The following is a 24,418-nucleotide window of genomic DNA, read 5'->3' as shown; positions in this document are numbered from 1 at the left end:
GGATAGATTGGAGAGTTTGAGACTGTTTTCCTTGGAGAAAAGAAGGCTGAGAGGAGACTTGATTGAGATATTCAAGATCCTGAAGGGCAGGGACAGGGTAAATAGTGAGTAACTGTTCCCTCTCAAGACAGGGTCAATAACGGGAGGGTACAAGGTAAAAATAATAGGCAAAAATAATGTGAAGTATTTTTTCACCCAGAGGGTGAGTAGAGTTTGGAATGAACTTCCTGGGAGGAAGGAGACAGATTCCATCAAGGTATTCGAAAGGGAATTGGATTGTTATCTAAAAAGAAAGGACATGCAAGGTTATGGGGATAAGGCAGGAGGGTGGGATTGGGTAGAACGCTCTCTCAGAGAGCCAGTGCAGACTCGATGGACCGAATGGCCTCGATCTGCACTGGAAATAATCTGCAATCCTCATATATTTCCTTTGTACCCAATCCTAGTGTGATCTGATCTTTAGTGTAATCAGCGCTGCACGCAGTACGCCAGCTACAGTCTGACTAACCTCGAGAACAGTTCACATCCAGCCTGAGCCCAAGAACCGCGTAGAAATTTGGGAGGAAACTTCAGCCTCTCAAGATTTGTAGATGACGGTCATCTCTCTTTCAGTCTGCCCCGGAGTTGACCCAGCGTTGGACTTTAGTGATTTGTGACAGTTCCCAGCCTGCTCGCTGACTGTGCCAGCGATTGTGATGGGGAACTTGCCAATGAATGCTGACCTTCCACCACATCGTCCCCCAGCAGGTTAGCCACGAACATTACACAAACTCACTCATTCCGAATGCGGGTGGAAAATTATTCAAGCGGTTTTTCAGAGGAATCCCCTCGTTAATCTGCAACTTTGAATGATATCTCATTGAACACTCGGCAACCCTGTAATCTTACCCTCATCCAAATAACCCCACCGCGACCTTTAAATATGTTAAACGTACGGCTCTTTGCATCAAAAACAGTCAGAATCATTGTCCAGCTGACATTTAAGGCTAGCTTAAGGGTTGTTTGAGTGACCTTTACTGACATAAAGCCCTCAGTCATTAGCTACAGAGGTTAACTCTTTCAGTGCCAGTCCTGCTTTTCCTAACACTGTAGGTGGGACACAGACTCTGTGTACATGTCAAAGTTTCCATTGACTCTCTGTCCCACCTGCTCCAGGCAGGGGTTTCTGCTCCACATGAGCCCCATCTCACCCCCTCTTCAATTCCATCTACTATCCCCTCCTTAACCCCATCCTAAACCCCCTCCTCAACCCCGCCCCTACTTACTACCTGCTCCTCAATCCTCTCTTCAACCCCCTCTATCCTTACAATCATTTCTCCAACATTCAATTTTCTTTTTTAAAGCTTTTAACGTTTGTTTATTAGTGTCACAAGTACGCATACATTAACACTGCAATGAAGTTATTGTGAAAATCCCTGAGTCGTCACACTCCAGCACCTGTTTGGGTACACTGAGGGAGAATTTAGCATGACCAATGCACCTCACCAGCGCGCCTTTTGGGTTGTGGGAGGAAACTGGAGCACCCAGAGGAAACCCACTCAGACACAGGGAGAACATGCAGACTCCGCACAGACAGTGCCCAAGCCGGGAATCAAACCCGGGTCCCTGGCGCTGTGAGGCAGCGGTGCTAACCTACTGTCAATTAGGTTGACTTAAATTCATAGGTTTGTCTAAAACCATATTTATAATCCATCCGTGAGTTCCACCGTCTCACTGCTCTCTGGATGTTCCCGACTGTGACTGTCTTGTGTTGATGGACGCAGTCTCTGACACCAGGCATTGCACAGAAGGAGCAAATCAGGCCAGAATAAAGGCATTATTTTTCACACTCACCCTTGCTCCCCGTCTCCCAGGTGGTCCTGTTGCTCCAGGTGGTCCTGGGGGACCCTGTATGGGAAAAAAACAAAGAGAATTAATCTGTCCCCAAATCGATATGTGCTAAGCACAGGCTATTCAGCTCACCTGATGCATCAGGCGCTTATTCTCCACACAGGTCCAAAGATGTGTAGGCTGGGTGGATTAGCCATGCTAAATGCGCAGGGTTACAGAAATGAGGGCTGTGAGGGAGGGGAGGGGGTAGGTGCGGGGAGTAGGCCTGGGTAAGATGCTCTTTCGGACAGTCGATGGGCTAAATGGCCTCCTTCTGCACTGTAGGGATTCTATGATTCTATACCTTCTCACCCTATCACCATCTCCTTCTATTCCTTTCTCCCTTGTTTGTTTATCCACTTTCCTACTGAAATGTATCGATATTATTCACCTCAAACACTCCCCGTGGGAGCGAGTCCCACATTCTCCCCACTCCCCGTGGGAGCGAGTCCCACATTCTCCCCACTCCCCGTGGGAGCGAGTCCCACATTCTCCCCACTCCCCGTGGGAGCGAGTCCCACATTCTCCCCACTCCCCGTGGGAGCGAGTCCCACACTCTCCCCACTCCCCGTGGGAGCGAGTCCCACATTCTCCCCACTCCCCGTGGGAGCGAGTCCCACATTCTCCCCACTCCCCGTGGGAGCGAGTCCCACATTCTCCCCACTCCCCGTGGGAGCGAGTCCCACATTCTCCCCACTCCCCGTGGGAGCGAGTCCCACATTCTCCCCACTCCCCGTGGGAGCGAGTCCCACATTCTCCCCACTCCCCGTGGGAGCGAGTCCCACATTCTCCCCACTCCCTGTGGGAGCGAGTCCCACATTCTCCCCACTCCCCGTGGGAGCGAGTCCCACATTCTCCCCACTCCCTGTGGGAGCGAGTCCCACATTCTCCCGCACTCTCTGGTAAAGAGGCATGTTCACTGGGGGGTCAATAATTCAGGCTGGTTTTGTCCCACTAAATAAAAAGTTAATCAAGGGGATGAATAAACTGAAATGGTTTTGTCACAGAATGGCAGAAACTGCAAAAGTTGGACATAGCTCGTCATTGAGGGCTGAAGGGTCTGTACTGTGCTGTAATGTTCTAGATTCTAAAGGGGTGGTATGGTGGCACAGTGGTTAGCACTGCTGCCTCACAGCGCCAGGGACCCCGGTTCGATTCCAACCGAGACAAACTGTCTGTGTGGAGTCTGTACATTCTCCCCGTATCTGTGTGGACAGCCAGTCCACTGAGATATAAATTCATTCTAACAAGCTCTGTGCGGAAAACACCAGCAACATACATGCTGTCAATCTTCTATCGAATCGAAAAATGCTGGACACGCTCGGCAAGTCCGACAGCATCTGTGCAGAGAGAGACGGAGATAAAAGGCTGCAGAGGGTTGAAATGGTAGCTTGGTGGTTATGTCACCAGACTGGTTAATCCAAGGACCCAGACTAATAACGTGAAGGCACGAGTTCAAATCCCACCAGAGCAGCTGGGCAACTTAAATTCTGTTAATTAAATAAATCTGGAATAAAAAAAAACTTCATTTCAATGATGGTGACCTTGAAATGACTGGATTGTGTGTTTAAAAAAAACTGTCTGGTTCAATGATGTCCTTTAGCGAAGGAAATCTGTTGTCTTTGCTCAGTCTGGCCTGGGGAGGTGGCACGGTGGCACAGTGGTTAGCTTCACAGCGCCAGGGACCCGGGTTCGACACCTGGGCTTGGGTGACTGTCTGTGTGGAGTCTGCACATTCTCCCCGTGTCTGCGTGGGTTTCCTCCGGGTGCTCCAGTTTCCTCCCACAGTCTGAAAGATGTGCGGGTTAGGTACATTGGCCATGCTAAATTCTCCCTCAGTGTACCCAAACTGGCGAAAGAGTGTGGCAACTAGGGGATTTTCACAGCAGTTACATTGCTGTGTTAAGGTAAGCCTGTTTGTGACATTAACCAATAAACTTAAAATTTATGTGACTCCAAATACTCAGCAATGCAGATTCATGGATATTTACAGCACTGGAGGCCATTTGGCCCATCATATTCACAGTAAGAAGTCTGACAACGCCAGGCTTAAGTCCACCCAATTTATTTGATAGTAAACTCACAAGTGAGTTAGTGACAGTGAGTTTACTATCAAATAAATCAGTTAGACTTAAACCCGGTGTTGTCAGACTTCTTACTGTGTTTACCCCAGTCCAACGCTGGCATCTCCACACCATCATATTCACGCCAGGCAACAAAGATTTGACGACACTAATGCCATTTTCCAGCCCTTGTCTCCCCTTGCCCTGGAGGTCACGGCAACACAAGTGATTCTTAGTTGACTAACTGACTGCCCTCTTAAACAGCCGAGGAAACCTCTGAGGAAGGTGACTCAGTCACACCATTCAGAGAAAGCAGCTGACTGATACAGGGACAACAACAAACTCTGCATTTCTGTAGCGTTTTAACGTAACAAGGCATCCATCTGAGTTCACAGGCATGTCCGACACTGAGGCTCGGGAGGGGATACTTGGAGAGGTGAGACCCACACGGCTGCCTCGAGCGCCTTAAATAGAGAGAGTTTCTGGAAGGAAGCGCAGACAGCTGAAGGTGTGACCGCCACTGGAGGAGAGATCAGACTCTAGGCTGCTGGCAAGGTTCGCAGTGGAAAAGTGCTTCTGTGTTCAGAACATTGAATACGGGAGTTGGGACGTCTTGTTAAAGTTGTACAAGTCGTTGGTAAGGCCACACTTGGAATACTGTGTGCAGCTCTGGTCGCCCTATTATAGAAGGGATATTATTAAACTCGAAAGAGCGCGGAAAAAATTTACTAGGATGCTTCCGGGACTTGATGGTTTGAGTTATAAGGAGAGGCTGAATAGACAGGGATTTTTTTTCTGGAGTGTAGGAGGCTGAGGGGTCTATAAAATAATGAGGGGCATAGATCAGCCAGATAGTCAATATCTTTTCCCAAAGGTAGGGGAATCTAAAACTAGAGGGCGTAGGTTTAAGGTGAGAGGGGAGAGATACAAAAGTGTCCAGAGGGGCAATTTTTTCACACAGAGGGTGATGAGTGTCTAAAACAAGCTGCCAGAGACAGTAGTAGAGATGGGTATGAATTTGTCTTTTAAAAAGCATTTAGACAGTGATATGGGTGAAAGGGGTAGGAAGGGATATGGGCCAAATGAGGGCAATGGGGATTAGCTTAATGGTAAAAATTGGATGGTGTGGACAGGTTGTGCCAAAGGGTGTGTTTCCACGCTGTAAAGCTCTACGATTGTGATCTCGGGGAGCTGCAGGTCTGAAAGGGGGTTACAGCGAAGAGTAAACGTGTCTCCCTCACCAGGATGGGGATTGGGAGCGGACGGGGGAGGGGTGTGAGGTTTGAGTGACATTATAGAATCTGTCTGATTGGAACAGGATGGAAATCATGAGCTGCGCGTTAGGCAGGAAATCTACAATATCACAGTCACAACTCCACATAACGGGGAGATTCACATTTACCCCAGAATGCTCAATGCCCGTATGGATTTAGCAAACAAAAAAAAGTTTGATTTTGGATTGTGCTCTGTTGTCTGAAAAAACAATTGTGGTGATAGCCGTAGAAACGGGAACTTTTAAGAAACAGATGCTCATTAAAGGCAGCTCCTAATAACCTGGAAGGGCCATTCTGAAACCTGCACACACACTAACTATGACCAAGGGTCCCGGATACACCAAAACCTTCCGGCATCTTCAGACATGCATATAGTGATGCACACTGCACTAAACAGGCCATATATGCGGAGTGGCACGATAGCACAGTGATTAGCACTGCGGCTTCACAGTGCCAGAGACCTGGGTTTGATTCCCGGCTTGGGTCACTGTCTACGTGGAGTCTGCATGTTCTCCACGTGTCTGTGTGGGTTTCCTCCGGGTGCTCCAGTTTCCTCCCACAGTCTGAAAGGCGTACTGGTGAGGTGCATTGACCCGAACAGGGGCCGGACTGTGGCAACTAGGGGAATTTCACAGTAACTTCATTGCAGTGTTAATGTAAGCTGTACTTGTGACTAATAAATAAACTTTACTTTAAACACAAGGTGCTTCACTGATCTGAGATATTTACAACTATCATCCCAAATCTCTGGAAACTGCTGAGGAGGCCAATCTCATCACAAGGCAGTGAGATTAAGCTGCTGATTGGAACTGGATAATCCACATTCAGTGTTTTAGTGTAACTGCCACACTTTCTGTTCCAAAAAAGCAGCAAGAATTTTACAATGAAATGTCATCACGACATCACACCCACTCTCCAAATTCCAGCTCCAATATCTCTCAGACGGCTGGAAGGAGCCTCTGGCAAGTCAAGTCTACTGTCTAATAACAGCAACGAGTTTACAATAACTATATTTTTTAAAGTTGTATAACTTTTGAGAGCTTTTTATTTCCTGTCATAACTTTTGCCATCGTATGAAACGGTTGAAACAGAATAAATTGATTCCAAATCTTCTCACACACACACACGTACACACTCAAACACACACACACAAACACACACACACAAACCAATACACACACACACAAACACACTCAAACACACACACACAAACACACACACACAAACACACACACACAAACACACACACACAAACCAATACACAAACACACACAAACACACACACACAAACACACACACACAAACCAATACACACACACACAAACACACACACACAAACCAATACACACACACACAAACACACACACACAAACCAATACACACACACAAACACACTCAAACACACACACACAAACCAATACACACACACACAAACACACTCAAACACACACACACAAACCAATACCCAAACACACACACACACACACTGACACGCTCTCTCACACACACTAATATCTAAACACATACACACTTACACACAGACACACTCACGCTCTGTCTCTCACACACACATACACACTAACACACACACACACACACACAAACTAACACATAGAGACACACACGCACACACACACACACACACTAACACACAGAGAGACACACATACACACTAACACACAGAGACACACACACTAACACACAGAGTGACACACACTAACACACAGAGAGAGACACACACACACTAATACACACAAACACACACACACTGATATCCAAACATACACATACACACTAACACACAGACACACACTCGCACGTTCTGTCTCACACACACACATACACACACGCGCACACACATGCACTAATACATAAACACACACACATTAATACCAAACATACACACATACTAACACACAGAGACACACACATGCATGCTTACACACACACACATACACTAATACCCAAACATACACACACCAACATACAGAGAGACACACGCACACTCAGACACACACACACATATCAATTCATCTATTTAACTCCCCTCAACAATTGTCCAATATTTCACGTTCTCTCCATTCTCTGGCTAAAGAAGTTCCTCCTGAATTCCTGATTGGATTTATTGGTGAATTATCTTACACTGATAATCCCATATTGTTCTCCCAAACACAAGCGGAAACATAGTCTCCATTTCCATCCTCTCAAACTTTTTTGTAATCTTAAAAACATCTCGCAGAGAGCCCTTCATTTATCACTCGCCATATTGATTCATTGAAAAGACTTACAGGTGGCCCTGGTTCTCCCTTTGGCCCAGGTAAACCTTCATAGACCAAATAGTCCAGGAAGTCGTCATAATCGTAGCTGTAGTTTTCAATGTCAATTTCATCTGAATTTTCCATGGTGTGATCTAAATCCACAGCGGAATCACCGTTTCCGTCCCATTCACTGTTCTGGAGTTGTGGTGGAGTGTCTTTCGCTGCTCTGTATAATGTTGCATTGATCATCTGGATTTCCAGCAGCTGATCTGAGACTTGTTTCACTATCTCGGGACGGTTCACATTTCCCAGGCTTTCTTTGATCTCGTCTAGTTCCAGCAGCGAAGTCAAGGGTGAAGAATCTTGGTCGGACAGTTTTGGGTTTTCCCGGCTTTCACCTTGCGTGACGTTTTCTGAATGATCTTCTCCAGATTCAGCTCCCCCTCTGCTGGACAACCCTTCCAATTTTAGGGTGTCAGATTTTAGGTATCGGTTGGGAGCAGCCTGAACGGTACTGGGGAAAACTTCCGCCTCATTAGATGGACGCAATCCCAAAGTATCATTGGAGCGAGGAGTCAAAGTTGGAGGCAATGGAGACAAAATCCTTGATTCAGGCAAATTCCTTTGCGTGTTAGTTTCAACACCGCTGTCCAACGAGTGGCCGAAATATTTATCTTCATCAGGAACCTCCTGGCCTTGCCTGCTTGTGATGTGAGATGACACTGCAGTTGAAGCTGGTTTTGTTTGTAATTCTTCACTCGGTGAAGAGCTTGTAAACCGAGAGCTTGACGAAACGTGAGGTGCTGTGGAGGGTGAGGGTGATCGGTAGGTGTCTGCCGGTCGGCACTGTTTCTTCACGTAACTGCAATAATTGGTCGAAGCTTGTGCATTTGGATAAATATCCAGCTGGCAGAGGGCACCCTCAAACTGAACTGCTTTCAGGTTCATCCTTCCTAGGGTCAGCTTACTGCCAGGGGCAAAGCTTTGTGGTTTGGTAAGCAGTTCTTTGCTGATGACCCTTGCGCCACAGCTGGTTGAAAAGGTCGCAGTTTTCCCTTTAACGGCAATGGCAAATGAATGCCATTGGCCATTGTGGGCCTTATAATCAAAATATACAGATGGCTTCTCACCGACATACACAACTAACTTTCTGGGTAAAATCTGTACACCAAACTGGAGTCTGTTCTTGTTCCTCACACTCAGGAGAAAAGCATTGTTGACTCGATGAGAACGGAGGCTAACAAGTAGAGTGAATTCATTTCCAAAGTCTACTGGCATGATGCTTGCTGTAGGAGCTTCAACGTGTGCATCGCCTGAAAGGACAATGCCTGTCTCTGTCTGTGTGATTCCCTGAGGTGACGGGACTGATACCCGCGTTTGCTGAGCGAGTGGAGGTGACGGGAAGTCTGCTCCATGGCCTAGAAGACCAAGTCGCTGGAGAATGTCGACACCTAGAATGAGAAGGAAAACCATGAGAATGTGTTACCCTATCCAACAATTAGAGCAGAGAATTTACAGCACAGAAACAGTCCATTTGGCCCAACTGGTCTCTGCTAGCATTTATGTGCCACATAAGCTGTCTTCTGTCCCTCCTCACCTCACCCCATCACCTCAATCCCATGTTTCCCCCAATGGGGAGGAATCTAGAATTATGGGATGAAAAATCCCAACACTATACAAATGCAAGTTGTTGTTGCAACAACTATCCTGTTTAGCTGTTCACTGCATTCTGAGGTTGAATACAGTAAGAAGTCTCACAATATCAGGTTAAAGTCCAACAGGTTTATTTGGTAATAAACGCCACTAGCTTTCAGAAGGGTAGGTCGTGCCTTACTAACCTTATTGAGTTTTTTGAGAAAGTGACCAAAGAGGTGGATGGGGGTAAGGCAGTTGACGTGGTGTATATGGACTTTAGTAAGGCGTTTGATAAGGTTCACCATGGAAGGCTTCTGCAGAAAATGCAGATGTATGGGATTGGGGGTGATTTAGTTAATTGGATCAGGAATTGGCTGGCAGATAGAAGACAGAGGGTGGTGGTTGATGGAAAGTATTCGTCATGGAGTTCGGTTACAAGTGGTGTGCCTCAGGGATCTGTTTTGGGGCCACTGCTGTTTGTAATTTTTATAAATGATCTGGATGAGGGTATAGTTGGGTGGATCAGTAAATTTGCTGATGACACCAAAGTCGGAGGAGTGGTAGATAGTGAAGAGGGGTGTCATAGTTTACAGAGAGACTTGGACAAGTTGCAGAGCTGGGCCAAGAGGTGGCAGATGGAGTTTAATGTGGAAAAGTGTGAGGTGATTCACTTTGGTAGGAATAACAGATGTGTAGAGTATAGGGCTAACGGGAGGACTCTGAATAGTGTGGATGAACAGAGGGATCTAGGTGTATGTGTACATAGATCCCTGAAAGTTGGGAATCAAGTAGATAAGGTTGTTAGGAAGGCATACGGTGTCTTGGCGTTTATTGGTAGGGGGATTGAATTTAGGAGCCGCAACGTCATGTTGCAACTGTACAAAACTCTGGTGCGTCCGCACTAGGAGTATTGTGTGCAGTTCTGGTCCCCACATTATAGGAAGGATGTGGAGGCATTGGAGAGGGTGCAGAGGAGGTTTACCAGGATGTTGCCTGGTATGGAGGGAAGGTCCTATGAGGAGAGACTGAGGGATTTGGGGTTGTTTTCGTTAGAAAGAAGGCGGCTAAGAGGGGACCTTATTGAAACATATAAGATGATCAGAGGTTTAGATAGGGTGGACAGTGATAGCCTTTTTCCTCCGATGGAGAAAGCTAGCACGAGGGGGCATAGCTTTAAATTAAGGGGGGGTAGTTATAGGACGGATGTCAGAGGTAGGTTCTTTACCCAGAGGGTGGTGGGGGAATGGAATGCCCTGCCTGCTGCAGTTGTAGATGCGCCCAGTTTGGGGGTGTTTAAGAGATCTGTGGATAGGTTTATGGATGGAAAGGGATTGGTTTAGGTTAGAGGGTCATTGCTTTTTTAATTGGTCGGCGCAACATCGTGGGCCGAAGGGCCTGTTCTGCGCTGTAATGTTCTATGTTCTATGTTCTATGTCATTCCTTCATCAGGGGAGTGGGAGAACTCACCTGATGAAGGGGCAGCGTTCTGAAAGCTAGTGGTGTTTACTATCAAATAAACCTGTTGGACTTTAACCTGGTGTGGGGAGACTTCTTACTGTGCTTACCCCAGTCCAATGCCGGCATCTCCACATTCTGAGATCGAAACAGACATCAAGTAAATAACACCTCCCGTGTCGAACAAGAAGTCCGACATATGGGTTTTATTTCATATAATGATATTACAGTTCAGGCTTATACTGGCAACACCAGCAATGCATACATTTCAACATTGTCCTGCATTCAAATGATACATTTAGTGAGACCAACAATCTGTGATGGTCCCCTCACACTGACACGATAGTTAAGAAAGCCCTCCAATGCCCTTACTTTCTCAGAAAACGAAAGAAATTTGGCATGTCAGCTACAACTCTCACCAACTTTTACCATAGAAAGCATGTTCCCTGGTTGTATCACAGTTTGGTTTGCGTCCTGCTCTGCCCAAGACCGCAGGAAACTACAAAAGGTCGTGAATGTAGCCCAATCCATCACACAAACCAGCCTCCCATCCATTGACTCTGTCTACACTTCCCGCTGCCTCGGCAAAGCAGCCAGCATAATTAAGGACCCCACACACCCTGGACATTCTCCCACCTTCTTCCGTCGGGAAAAAGATACAGAAGTCTGAGGTCACGTACCAACCAACTCAAGAACAGCTTCTTCCCTGCTGCTGTCAGACTTTTGAATGGACCTACTTCGCATTAAATTGGTCTTTCTCTACACCTTAGCTATGACTGTAACACTACATTCTCTCATTTCCTTCTCTGAACAGTGTGCTTTGTCTGTATAGCACGCAAGAAACAATACCTTTGTTTTTTTCTCCATATTTTAAGATGTGTGTCCCATGCTGTTAGCTCATTGAGTCCAGCAGCTTTAGCTATTGGTTCACTTTTCTTCGAATTCACAAACATGCTTAACAAGTTGAGATGTGGATATGCCGGCATTGGACTGGGGTAAACACAGTAAAAAGTCTGACAACACCAGGTTTAAGTCCAACCGATTTATTTGATAGTAAACTCACAAGCTTTCGGGGTTTGTCCCTTCGTCACCTGATGAAGGGACAAATCCTGAAAGCTTGTGAGTTTATTAACAAGTTGAGCACAGTGAGCGCCAATAGTAAACAGAGTCTCGTAATCAAACACTGAAGAATCGAACAATTAAACACTACAACACTGACCCCGCAATTGCAGTAGCCCTGGTGTATGCAGCAAGCCATACTTTTACACTAATACAACATACAGCATATCAAAGGGAATCCCTGGCAAATACAGATCAGTCTTTTAACATCCCTGCAATAGCAGGATACAATATCTAAAGCATTATACCCAAACTTCAAGGCTTGAGATCTGTTCAAGTGCAGCCTTCTCCGGGATTTCAAGAGTTAGCTTGTGCATATCACAAATAGTAGACAACACAGTTTTATGACTCAAATATGTTAAAAGATTTGCAATCACACGCCATAATGCAATTCATGAATTAGTCAATAATTGAACAAAGAACAACACAGCACGGGAAACAGGCCCTTCGGCCCAACGAGCCCACACCGCCATTTTAACATTGTGAGTTCCCTCCCCTACCCATGACCTTTGACTATGCCTATTGGGGAAGATTGAGGGAAGACTAATTGAAGGTAATAAAAATAGCTACCGATAAAAAGTTAGAATCAGAGAATGATACACCACAGAAGGAGGCTACATCTGGGGTGTTACCATCGTTCGTGCCGGGTGACAGGGGTTTAACATGAATTCCTTCATAAACATGCCCCCAATTCTTTCTGCAAAATCTTGCAAATTTTGTCTACGAGACTATTGTTTGTAGTTCTTGTATATTTTGGATAACACAGAGCTATGTTGAGATGTTTCTAAATCTGCAACAGAGTTTTAAATATCTCTGCAATCACAAAATGTGATCTCGGGGGGGGGCGGGGGTGGGATTCAATTGGGGCCATCTTGTTTTCGGTAGAATGGACCAAATGGGCTCTAAACGTTCAGTGATTCTATGGTTGTGGGACTGGAGGAGATCACAGAGACTGGGAGCGGGCAAGGCCACAGAGGGATTGGAAAACACAGATCAGAATGTTAAAGTTCATGGAAGCATAGAAACTAGAAGCAGGATTAGGCCATTCGGCCCATCGAGCCTGCTCCGCCATTCATTATGATCATGGCTGATCATCAAATTCAATATCCTGATCCCCCCCCTTCCCCCCATATCCCTCAATCCCTTTAGCCCCAAGAGCTATATCTCATTTCTCCTTGAAATCACACAACGTTTTGGCCTCTACTTTCCGTGGCAGTGAATTCCGCACATTCCCCACCCTCTGGGTGAAGAAATTTCTCCTCACCTCAGTTCTAAAAGGTTTACCCCTTATCCTCAAACTATCACCCCTGGTTCTGGACTCCCCCACCATCGGGAACATTCTTTCTGAATCCACCCTGTCCGACCCTGTGTGAATTTTATAAGTTTCTATGAGGTTCCCCTCTCAAAGCGTTTCCAAACTAGATGCCACCATGGTTTGGTGGGCACAGTTGGGGAGCACGGTGCGCAATGAGTTAACCTTTTTTCCTCCATGGCGTGCGATAGTGGCACACAGACACTTCACTGTGACTCACTGAAAGGTGGTGTGGTGATTATTCCAGCTGTCCGGAATGTTCCATAGTACAGACGGACATGACAGCACTCGACGCTGTGACTGGGTCGAATACCTGCTGAGTTGAGAAAGAGACTGTACGTAACAGGTTTGGCCAGTTTTAATTCTGCTCACAGGTGTGTGTGTGTGTGTCTGTGAGTGTGTGTGTGTGTGTGTGTGTCTGTGAGTGTGTGTGTGTGTGTGTCTGTGAGTGTGTGTGTGTGTGTGTCTGTGAGTGTGTGTGTGTGTGTGTGTGTGTGTGTCTGTGAGTGTGTGTGTGTGTGTGTCTGTGAGTGTGTGTGTGTGTGTGTGTGTGTGTGTGTGTGAGTGTGTTTTGCAGAGTTCAACAAGTCAGGCAGGAAAGCCCTGAGCTCCTTTACTGATTTTAGTATGAAAAGGGAACTGGATATGTCGCACGGTAATGAGTACTCATTAACTGGGACCTGTTGGGTTAGTCTGACTCACTGAGACCTTTTTCATTTCTGCATACTCTTTCTAAGTTCAGCGTAGTAGCTTTGAGCACAAAGCCTAGCAGTGATCTGTTAGCCCAGACTGCACTTCAGAAGCACCCAGCCTGTTCTGAAGCACTCTGGGGTGTTATGAGGGTGTGATAAGTGCCACTCAAACTGCAGCAGATTGCTTCCTTTGTTCTGTTTCTTAAAATATTGCCGCATTTAACACAATGAACTGCTTTTTAATGAACCAAATAAATTACTGCTTTTGGTGCGAACTAGTAATTCAGTCGTACAAGCAAAATACTGTGGATGCTGGAGTGAGTGATTAGCGCCGCTGCCTCACAGTGCCACGGACCCAGGTTTTGATTCCCGGCTTGGGTCGCTGTCTGTGCAGAGTTTGCGCATTCTCCCCGTGTCTGTGTGGGTTTCCTCTGGGTGCTCCGGTTTCCTCCCACAGTCCAAAAGACTTGCAGGTTAGGTGGATTGGCCATGCTAAATTGCCCCTTACTAGGTAGGGTGAACGCATGGGGTTATGGGGAGAGCACCTGGATGGGATTGTGGTTGATGCAGACTCGATGGGCCAAATGGCCTCCTTCTGCACTGTAGGGATTCTATGAAACAAAGACAGAAAATGCTGGAAAATCTCAGCAGGTCTGACAGCCTCTCTATTGGAGAGAGAATAGAGCCAACATTTCGAGACTGGGTGACCCTTCATCAGCTCAATTTCATGATACACTTACGTTGAGTGTAACTTCTTCAGCATCTAACGCACAAGTCATGGGGTTTCCAGGGATGAGAAACTTCACCAACGAGAATAGGTTGGAGAGGTTGAGGCTGTTCTCTTTGGAGAGAAGGGGGCTTGATAGAGATGTTCAAAATCAGGAGGGGGCTGGTCAGAGTAGAGAGGGAGAAACTGTTCCTGCTCGTAAAAAGATTGAGAATGAGAGGGCACAGATTCAAAGTAATTTGCAAAAGAAGTGAATGTGGTGTGAGAAAAACTTGTTCACCCAGTGAGTGGTTGGGGTCTGGAATGCATTGCGTGGGCGTGAGGCAAGTCCAATTGAAGCATTTGAGAAACATGAACACAGAAACTAGAAGCAGGAGTAGGCCATTCATCCCTTCAAGCCTGCTCCGCCATTCATTTCGATCATGGCTGATCATCAAATTCAATATCCTGATCCCCCCCTTCCCCCCGTATCCCTTGATCCCTTTAGCCCCAAGAACAATATCCAATTTCTCCTTGAAATCAGACAACATTTTGGCCTCAACTACTTTCTGTGGGGGTGAATTCCACACATTCACCACCCTCTGGGTGAAGAAATTTCTCCTCACCTCAGTTTTTATCCTCAAACTATGACCCCTCGTTCTGGACTCCCCCATCATCGGGGACATTCTTTCTGAATCCACCCTGCCTTACCCTGTTTAAATTTTAGAAGTTTCATAGAGGGCATTTGATGATTATTCGAACAGAAACAATGTGCAGGGCTACAGGGGAAAGGCAGGGGAATGGCACTAAGTCATGATGCTCGCTTGGAGAGCCAGTGTAGACATGATGGGCCAAATGGCCTCCTGTAGTGTAACAATTCTGTGATTTTATGATCTTCTACGAGACTTGGAGAACCAACAGCAGGCACCTCAACACCCTGGTGAAATACCACCAGCAGTGACTCATAGAATCATAAAGGTTTACAGCATGGAAACAGGCCCTTCGGCCCAACTTGTCGATGCCACCCTTTTTTTTAAACTCCAATTGCCCGCATTTGGCCCATATCCCTCTATACCCACCTTACCCATGTAACTATCTAAATGCTTTTTAAAAGACAAAATTCTACCCGCCTCTACTACTACCTCTGGCAGCTTGTCCCAGATACTCATCACCCTCTGTGTGAAAAAGTCGCCCCTCTGGACACTTTTGTATCTCTTCCCTCTCACCTTAAACCTCTGCCCTCTAGTTTTAGACTCCTCTACCTTTGGGAAAAGATATTGACTATCTAGCTGATCTGTGCCCCTCATTATTTTATAGACCTCTATAAGATCACCCCTCAGTCTCCTACACTCCAGAGAAAAAGTCCCAGTCTATCCAGCCTCTCCTTATAACTCAAACCATCAAGTCCCGGTAGCATCCTAGTAAATCTTTTCTGCACTCTTTCTAGTTTAATAATATCCTTTCTATAATAGGGTGACCAGAATTGCACACAGTATTCCAAGTGTGGCCTTACCAATGTCTTGTACAACTTCAACAAGACGTCCCAACTCCTGTATTCAATGTTCTGACCGATGAAACCAAGCATGCCGAATGCCTTCTTCACCACTCTGTCCACCTGTGACTCCACTTTCAAGGAGCTATGAACATGTACCACTAGATTACTTTGTGCTGTAACTCTCCCCAATGCCCTACCACAAGGTCCACAAAGTCCTCCAAATCCAATAGTCCAACAACATTCCCAAGCAACACAGCAAACATTGGGATGCTAATCATTCCAAACCAGCTCTGCTGCACAGGACACACAGCTCATAAACCTGATACAGAGAACCCCCAAAGCAATAATTGTACTCAGAACATGGTCACCCTCTGGAGACTCCCAGGACAACAGGGCGAACGCAGGAATGTCCACAACGCATCACCTGGCGAGGTCAAACATTCCCTGCTGACCTCATGAGAAACCTTGACTTGTGACCAAAACGGAGAGGGTTCATTCGGGAAGGCACCAAACACGTCGAGAGCCTTCCTCAGGGACGGGCAGGGGTGGAGTTGAGGCGTGTCAGGGAGCACACAAACATCCCATCACCCCATCTGCCCAACCCTGCAACCACCAGCTGACCCCTGTCTGCAGGCCGGGCATTAGATTTATTACCCATCTCGTAACCCAGTGAACCAGGATGGAAACCAGTCACCCTCCATCCCGAGGGAATAACAGGGGAATCCTCTGTAGTCTTAAACAAGTCACACATCTCTGAAAAATAGTCACACGGATTGGAAACATTAACTCAGTTCCTCTCTCCACAGACACTGCCAGACCTGATGAGTGTTTCCAGCATTTTCTGAATTTAAAGTGGATTAGTTTCAGTCAGATGGGCGTGTTTGCTTGTTGCACCAAGTACAGACCTCATCTTCCAATGGTCCTGTCCGGGGGTTTTAATCCAGTTTATACGTGTATCAGGCTACATGTAGCAACACTCCTGTCTACAGTTCGATCCGGGGAAGGAACTCAATGCTGGAAACATTTTTACCTCAGGATTTTCATTCTTACAGGCAACAATTAATGTCCTTTTCTTTTTCAATTATAAATTTTCAATGTTTAGCCGTTTCGCCTCTCGGCCTTTTGACCAAGTGTAGTATCGACAAGCTGGTTGAAGTCGTAAGGTTACATTTCAGCTTCATTTGAAGCAATTTTTAAAAGCGACATCTCGGTCTTTTGGCTAAGATGCAAATGAGATCAAGCCTCAGAGGAGACGCTATGTCAACTCCAATTAGCTTGGATCATGTAGATCAAGCCCAAGGCAGGGGGTGAGAGCCCTGTCTTGTCAACTTGGATCGGGAATGCCCCAACTTGTTGAGATTCTGAATTGGATTTAATTGGATTGAATTGGAATTAAAAACAAAAAAAAGCTTCTCGTTTTCCCAGTCTGTTTCTGTGTCTCCCTCGTAATCCAATCTTTCTTTCCCGCTCTTTAGTTCACTTTCTGTAGCTGCTTTGACTCCAATTTCCTTTTCCCATTATTCTCAGTCCACGGTGACACAGTGGTTAGCGCTGCTGCCTCACAGCCCCAGCGACCCAGTTCAATTCCGGCCTCGGGTCTCTGTCTGCGTCCAGTTTGCACGTTCTCCCCGTGTCTGCGTGGGTTTCCTCTGGGTACTTTGGTTCCTTCCCACTGTCTAAAGATGTGCAGGGTTAGGTGGATTGGCCATGCTAAATTGTCCCTTAATGTCAGGGGGATTACCAGGGTAGATATGTGGAATAGGATCTGGTTGGGATTGTGGTGGGTGCAGACTCAATGGGCCAAATGGCCTCCTTCTCCACTGTAAGGATTCTATGTTCATTGTGACCTCCATGTGCCCTCAATGTGACATCTTCAGCGAATCTCCGACTGAAAGGAAAATCCGGTCTGAAAGGTGACGAGAACCCATCCACTCCCCACCATTCCCTGCGAGAGCGCTCACTCCTGTAAATCCTGGGAGACTCGCTCACTCGCTGCAAACTGCTCTCAAACTTTCGCCCACTTCTCCCCCTCCCTCAGTTGATATATTAGCCATTGTCATCAACCCAGTGACTCGGTACCTTGGCCGTCCTCTGATATTTTAGACTGGGGGCTCGAGTTGGGCCTTTGAAGCCATCACAGGATACAACGAGACATTCCCCAGAAAAAGCAACTGGAACAGGGTTTAACAAGTCAAGCAGGAAAGCCCTGAGCTCCTTTACTGAGTATGAAAAGGGAGCTGGATATGTTGCACCATAATGAGTACTCATTAACTGGGACCTGTTGGGTTAGGAATAACCCAACAGTAAAGTAGGAATAATGGTAGGAAGGATTATTACTTACGTGGCGAAAAACTGCAGCAGGCGACGGTGCAGAGGGACCTCGGGGTCCTTGTGCATGAGTCGCAAAAACCCAGCTTGCAGGTGCAGCAGGTGGTCAGGAAGGTGAATGGGGTGCTGGCCTTCATAGCGAGGGGGATTGAATATAAAAGTAGGGAGGTCTTGCTGCGGCTGTATAGGGCATTGGTGAGGCCGCAGCTGGAGTACTGTGTGCAGTTTTGGGCGCCGTACTTACGCAAGGATATTTTGGCCTTGGAGGGAGTGCAGAGGAGGTTTACTAGGCTGATACCGGAGTTGAGGGGGTTGAGCTATGAGGAGAGGCTGAATAAACTAGGCTTGTACTCGTTAGAGTTTAGAAGAATGAGGGGAGATCTCATTGAGACGTATAAGATGATGAATGGGATGGATAGGATAGAGGTGGAGAGACTCTTCCCGCTCAGAAAGGATAATAGGACTAGGGGGCACAGCCTCAAGATAGAGGGGGGGCGGTTTAGAACGGAGTTGAGGAGGAACTTCTTCACTCAAAGGGTGGTGAATCTCTGGAATTCTCTGCCCGTTGAAGTGGTGGAGGCTACCTCGCTAAATATTTTTAAGATGCGGGTTGATGGGTTCTTGATAAGAGAGGGGATTAAGGGTTATGGGGAGAGGGCAGGAAAGTGGAACTGAGCCACAACAGATCAGCCATGATCTTACTGAATGGCGGGGCAGGCTCGAAGGGCCAGATGGCCTACTCCTGCTCCTATTTCTTATGTTCTTATGTTCTTAGTCTGAGACCTTGTTCATTTCTGCGTACTCTTTCTGAGTTCAGTGTAGTAGCTTTGAGCACAAAGTCACAAAGTGTTGAGAACCGCATTATCAGAAGGGCTGCTCTCATATTCTTTATGATGTGGAGATGCCGGCGTTGGACTGGGGTAAACACAGTAAGAAGTCTCACAGCACCAGGGTAAAGTCCAACCGATTTATTTGATAGTAAACTCACAAGCTTTCGGGTTTGCCCCTTCGTCAGGTGAATGGAGAGTTCTGGCCTCAGACAGAGCATATAAAGCACAGACAGTTTACAGATTACTGATTAGAATAAGAACTCAAGAGCATAAGAAATAGGAGCAGGAGTAGGCCATCCAGCCCCTCGAGCCTGCCCCGCCATTCAATAAGATCATGGCTGATCTGAAGTGGATCAGTTCCACATTCCCGCCCTCTCCCTATAACCCTTAATTCCCTTGTCTATCAGAAATCTATCTACCCGTGACTTAAATATATTCAGCAAGGTAGCCCCCACCACTTCAACGGGCAGAGAATTCCAGAGATTCACCACCCTTTGAGTGAAGAAGGTCCTCCTCAACTCCGATCTAAACTGCCCCCCCCAGAGGGTTGTGCCCTCTAGTTCTGGCTTCCTTTCTAAGTGGAAAGAATCTCTCTACCTCTACCCTATCTAGCTCCTTCATTATCTTATATGTCTCTATAAGATCACCCCTCAGTCTTCTAAACTCCTACGAGTACAGGCCCAATCTACTCAATCTCTCCTCATAAGCTAACCTCCTCATCTCCGGTATCAGCCTGGTGAACCTTCTCTGTACTCCCTTCAAGGCCAATATATCCTTTCGCAAATAAGGGGACCAAAACTGCACACAGTACTCCAGCTGCGGCCTCACCAGTGCCCTGTACAGTTGCAGCAAGACCTCCCTGCTTTTATATTCTATCCCCCTCGCTATGAAGGCCAGCATCCCATTCGCCTTCTTGAAGACCTGCTGCACCTGCAGGCTGGGTTTTTGCGACTCATGCACAAGGACCCCCAGGTCCCTCTGCACTGTAGCATGCTGCAACTTTTCACCATTTAAATAATATTCCACCCTACTATTATTTCTTCCAAAGTGGATAACCTCACATTTGCCAACGTTATACCCCATCTGCCAGGTCCTCACCCACTCACTCAGCCTATCCAATTACCGGGTTCGGCATGTTAGCTACATTGTTCTGACATTATTAATGTCAGTTGCACTGTTAAAGTTCAGGGGAACAGGTGATGGCTATTCTATGCATTCCATGACCTTGGTTTCAACCTAGTTAATGAAAGGGTTAAACATTTAACTTAGCCAAAAAAGAACCTTGCCAAAACCAGAGAGGGAAATTTATGCTCAAACCCTGAGAAGCCAAACAGGGCCTCGAGACTATTTACAAGAACACCTACAGCCTAAACAACACACGGTTTGATTGTACAAGAGTTTGCAGAGAAAGAGCCATCAGAGCAGGTTCGGCAAGAGCTGTTTATTCTCAAGACAAAACATTTCCTTTAAATTGGGCTTTGAAGAAAATTCTGCGGCCAGACCTGATTGGCTGAGGAAGAGTTGAGGTCTTGCCTGATCTCTTTGCTGGAACACTTGTGGACTCTGAAAATCAGCTCAGTCTGCTTTTTGGCTGATTTATAATCAGCTGAAAGATCATGAATATAATCTAGTCCATCACACAGACCAGCCTCCCCATCCATTGGTGAGTGGCATGGTGGCGCTGTCTGCGTGGAGTTTGCACGTTCTCTCTGTGTCTGCGTGGGTTTCCTCCGGGTGCTCTGGTTTCCCCCCCACAGTCCAAAAGACATGCAGGTTAGGTGGATTGATCCAAATGGGTGGTAGAGTGTGGCGACTAGGGGAATTTCGCAGTAACTTCATTGCAATGTTAACGTAAGCCTTACTTGTGGCTGATAAATAAACTTTAAACTTTTGACTCTGTCTAAACTTCCGCTGCCTTGGAAAAGTAGCCAGCAAATCAAGGACCCCACACACCCCGGACATTCTCTCTCCCACCTTCTTCCGTTGTGAAAAAGATACAAAAATCTGAGGACCACGTACCAACCGACTCAAGAACAGCTTCTTCCCTGCTGCCGTCAGACTTTTGAATGGACCTCCCTTGTGTTAATTTGGTCTTTCTCTCCACCCTAGCTATGACTGTAACACTACATTCTGCACTCTCTCCTTTCCTTCTCTATGAACAGTATGCTTTGTCTGTATAGTGCGCAAGAAACAATACTTTTCATTGTATACTAATACATGTGTCAACAATAAATCAAATCAAATAATAAAGTATTATTAAGAAACCATTATAAAAAGCCGTAGACACAATATGAGGACCCTAATTTCACTCGAATTCTTCAACTGGAAATTCTATGCCTTGAGAGTGGTCAACTCAGGAGAGTTATTTCTGGATAATATGCCTAATAAGTACATTTTATTCTGAAATATCTTTGCTTACTTTAAATATTCCTAAGAAGGAGAACAATTTACTTAAAGACCAAACCAATAGCTGGTTAAGTTCTCAGACTAGTTAAGTATAAGATCTTTTAGAGGTCTATAAAATAATGAGGGGCACAGATCAGCTAGACAGTCAATGTCTTTTCCCAAAGGTAGGAGAGTCTGAAATTAGAGGGCATAGGTTTAAGGTGAGAGGGGAGAGATACAAAAGTGTCCAGAGGGGCAATTTTTTCACATAGAGGGTGGTGAGTGTCTGGAACAAGCTGCGAGAGGTATAGTACAGATGGGTACAATTTTGTCTTTTAAAAAGCATTTAGACAGTTACATGAGTATGATGGATATCGAGGGACATGGGACAAATGCGGGCAATTGGAACTAGCTTAGGGGTTTAAAAAAAAGGTGGCATGAACAAGTTGGGCTGAAGAGACTGTTTCTACGCTGTAAACCTTTATGACTCTATGATTCTAAGTTTTACTGTCAATCAATCCAACTGAACAAACATACCTTGTTGGGGTAAAGATCAGGGACAAATTGTCATTGGGGATATATAAATCAGAGAGAGCAGGGATACTGGGGCAAAGTGGAAGGGCAGCAGTGAAACTGAATAAATTAAAGCTCTCTGTCTTTGCTTTCTGCTTGACCAAGTTAACATTGCAGAGATTTGTCAATGAGCCAGCACAGATGCAGTGGGCTGAATGGTCACTTACTGTGTTCTTTCATCCAATACCTGCTAGTTACCTTCCCTGATAACAAGCAAAATGTCCACCTCTTAGAAACATAGAAAATAGGTGCAGGAGGAGGCCATTTGGCCCTCCAAGCCTGTACCACCATTCAGTATGGTCATGGCTGATCATGCACTTCAGTATCCCACTCCCGTTTTCTCTCCACACCCCTTGATCCCTTTCACCACAAGAGCCACGCCCAGCTCCCGCTGGAACATATCTGATGAACTGACCCCAACAGCTTTCTGTGGTAGAGAATTCCACAGGTTCACAACTCTCTGAATGTAGAAGTTCTTCCTTATCTCAATCCTGAATGGTTTACCCTGTATTCTTAGACGGTGACCCCTAGTTCTGGACTTCCCCAACACCGGGAACATTCTTCCCACATCCCGCCTGCCCAGTCCCATCAGGATTTTATATGTTTCTCTGAGATCCTCTCTCATTCTTCTCAATTCCACTGAGTACAAACCCAGTCGATCTGGTCTCTCTTCACGTTTCAGTCCTGCCGTTCCAGGAATCAGTCTGGTGAACCTTCGCTGGATTCCCTCATTAGCAAGAATGTCCTTCCTCGAACTAGGAGACCAAAACTGCACACAATACTCAAGGTGTGGCCTCACCAAGGCCCTGTATAACTGCAGCAAGACATCCTTACTCCTATACTCACATCCTCTTGCTATGAAGGCCAGCATGCCATTAGCTTCCCTCACCGCCTGCTGTACCTGCATACCAACCTTCAGCGACTGTTCCACCATCACATCCAGGTCACTTCCCCTTTTCCTACCATTCAGATAATAATCTTCCTTCTTGTTTTTGCCACCAAAAGTGAATGAAGAGAGGTTGAACAGTTTCGGCCAATACTCTCTGGAATTTAGGAGAGTGAGGGGAGATCAGATTGAGGTGTACAAGATGATAAAAGTTCTGGATAAAGTAGACGTGGAGCGGATGGTTCCTCTTGTGGGACATTCTAGGATGAGAGGCCATAGGCTTAGGATAAGGGGTAGAATATTTAAAACAGAGTTGAGGAGAAACTACTGCTCCCAAAGGGTTGTGAATCTGTAGAATTTGCTGCCCCAAAGTGCTGGGACAGTGAGTAAATTTAAGGAGGAGTTAGACAGATTTTTAATTGGTAATGAGTTGAAGGATTATGGGGAGAAGGCAGGAAAATGGGGATGAGGAGCACATCAGCCATGATCGAATGATGGAGCGGACTCAATGGGCTGAATGGCCTGATTCTGCTCCTATATCTCATGAATTTACGAACCTCACATTTATCCACATTATTTTGCATTTTCCAAGTATTTTCCCACTGAGCCAGCCTGTCCAAGACACCCTTCATCCCTAACTGATACCAAACTGCGATCACATTGTGACTGATACAACTGGCTTTAGAGACATTCCCAGTGATGGGAAGATTCTGTGGGAATGCATTCACTGTAAATCAATTTAACAATCAGCATAAACATTACGGCCATTTTTTTAGACTCAAGAAGTAATTAATTCAACATTAAAACGGCAACAATTGCACTTCTACAGCGCCTTCAATAGAGCAAAACATCCTGAGGTACATCACAGGAGAGTCAAATAAACACAAAATACTGCGGGTGCTGGAAATCAGAAATAAAAACAGAAAATGCTGGAAAATCTCAGCAGGTCTGACAGCGAATGTGGAGGGAGAACGGAGCCAATGAGTCCATGTGACCCTTCTTCAGAACTGAATGAGAAAGAAAGGAAGCTAAGGAGATTTTAAAGCCGGTGAACAAAAACCTGGTCAAAGGGGCAGGTTATAAATGGGGATCTTAAAGACAGACAGAGAGAGGTCGAGAGAGGAAATTCCCGAGCTTACGATCCAAACAGCTGAATCCGCAGCCATCCATCGCGGAGCGGTTAAAACAGGAATCGCCAAGAAGCCTGAATTGGAGGAATGTAGGTGCTGAGGAGGGGTTGTAGGGTTGGAGGAGGATAGGTGGCAGAGAGGCAAAAAGGCTTAGGGAGAGAATTGTTGAGAGGAATAGATAGGGTGGATTCTCGGAGGCTATTTCCCAGGGCTGAAATGGTCGCTACGAGAGGACACAGGTTTAAGGTGCTGGGGAGCAGGTACAGAGGAGATGTCAAGGGTAAGATCTTCACTCAGAGGGTAGTGAGTGAATGGAATCGGCTGCCGTCGGTGGTGGTAGAGGCGAACTCGCTGGGGTCTTTTAAAAGACTTCTGGATGAGTGCATGGGATCCAATGGGATTGGGAGT

The 24,418-nt window shown here is 46.2% G+C and overlaps 1 protein-coding gene across 1 annotated transcript in view; it reads right to left on the bottom strand.

Annotated features, from left to right (window-relative positions):
• col24a1 (collagen type XXIV alpha 1) overlaps positions 1 to 24,418 on the bottom strand; it is a 317,299-nt gene that overhangs the window by 224,756 nt on the left and 68,125 nt on the right. Inside the window, exons 3-4 of the mRNA XM_080195089.1 lie at positions 7,495 to 8,915; positions 1,834 to 1,887 (exon numbers count right to left, since the gene is read on the bottom strand). Coding sequence (XP_080051215.1) covers positions 1,834 to 1,887; positions 7,495 to 8,915 — 1,475 coding nt within the window. The remainder of the gene's footprint in view (positions 1 to 1,833; positions 1,888 to 7,494; positions 8,916 to 24,418) is intronic.

Source organism: Carcharhinus amblyrhynchos, chromosome 9 (genome assembly GCF_965287045.1).
Source record: "Carcharhinus amblyrhynchos chromosome 9, sCarAmb.v2.hapA, whole genome shotgun sequence".
In the NCBI taxonomy this organism is placed as follows: Eukaryota; Metazoa; Chordata; class Chondrichthyes; order Carcharhiniformes; family Carcharhinidae; genus Carcharhinus; species Carcharhinus amblyrhynchos.
This window is presented reverse-complemented; position numbering and strand designations above follow the sequence as displayed.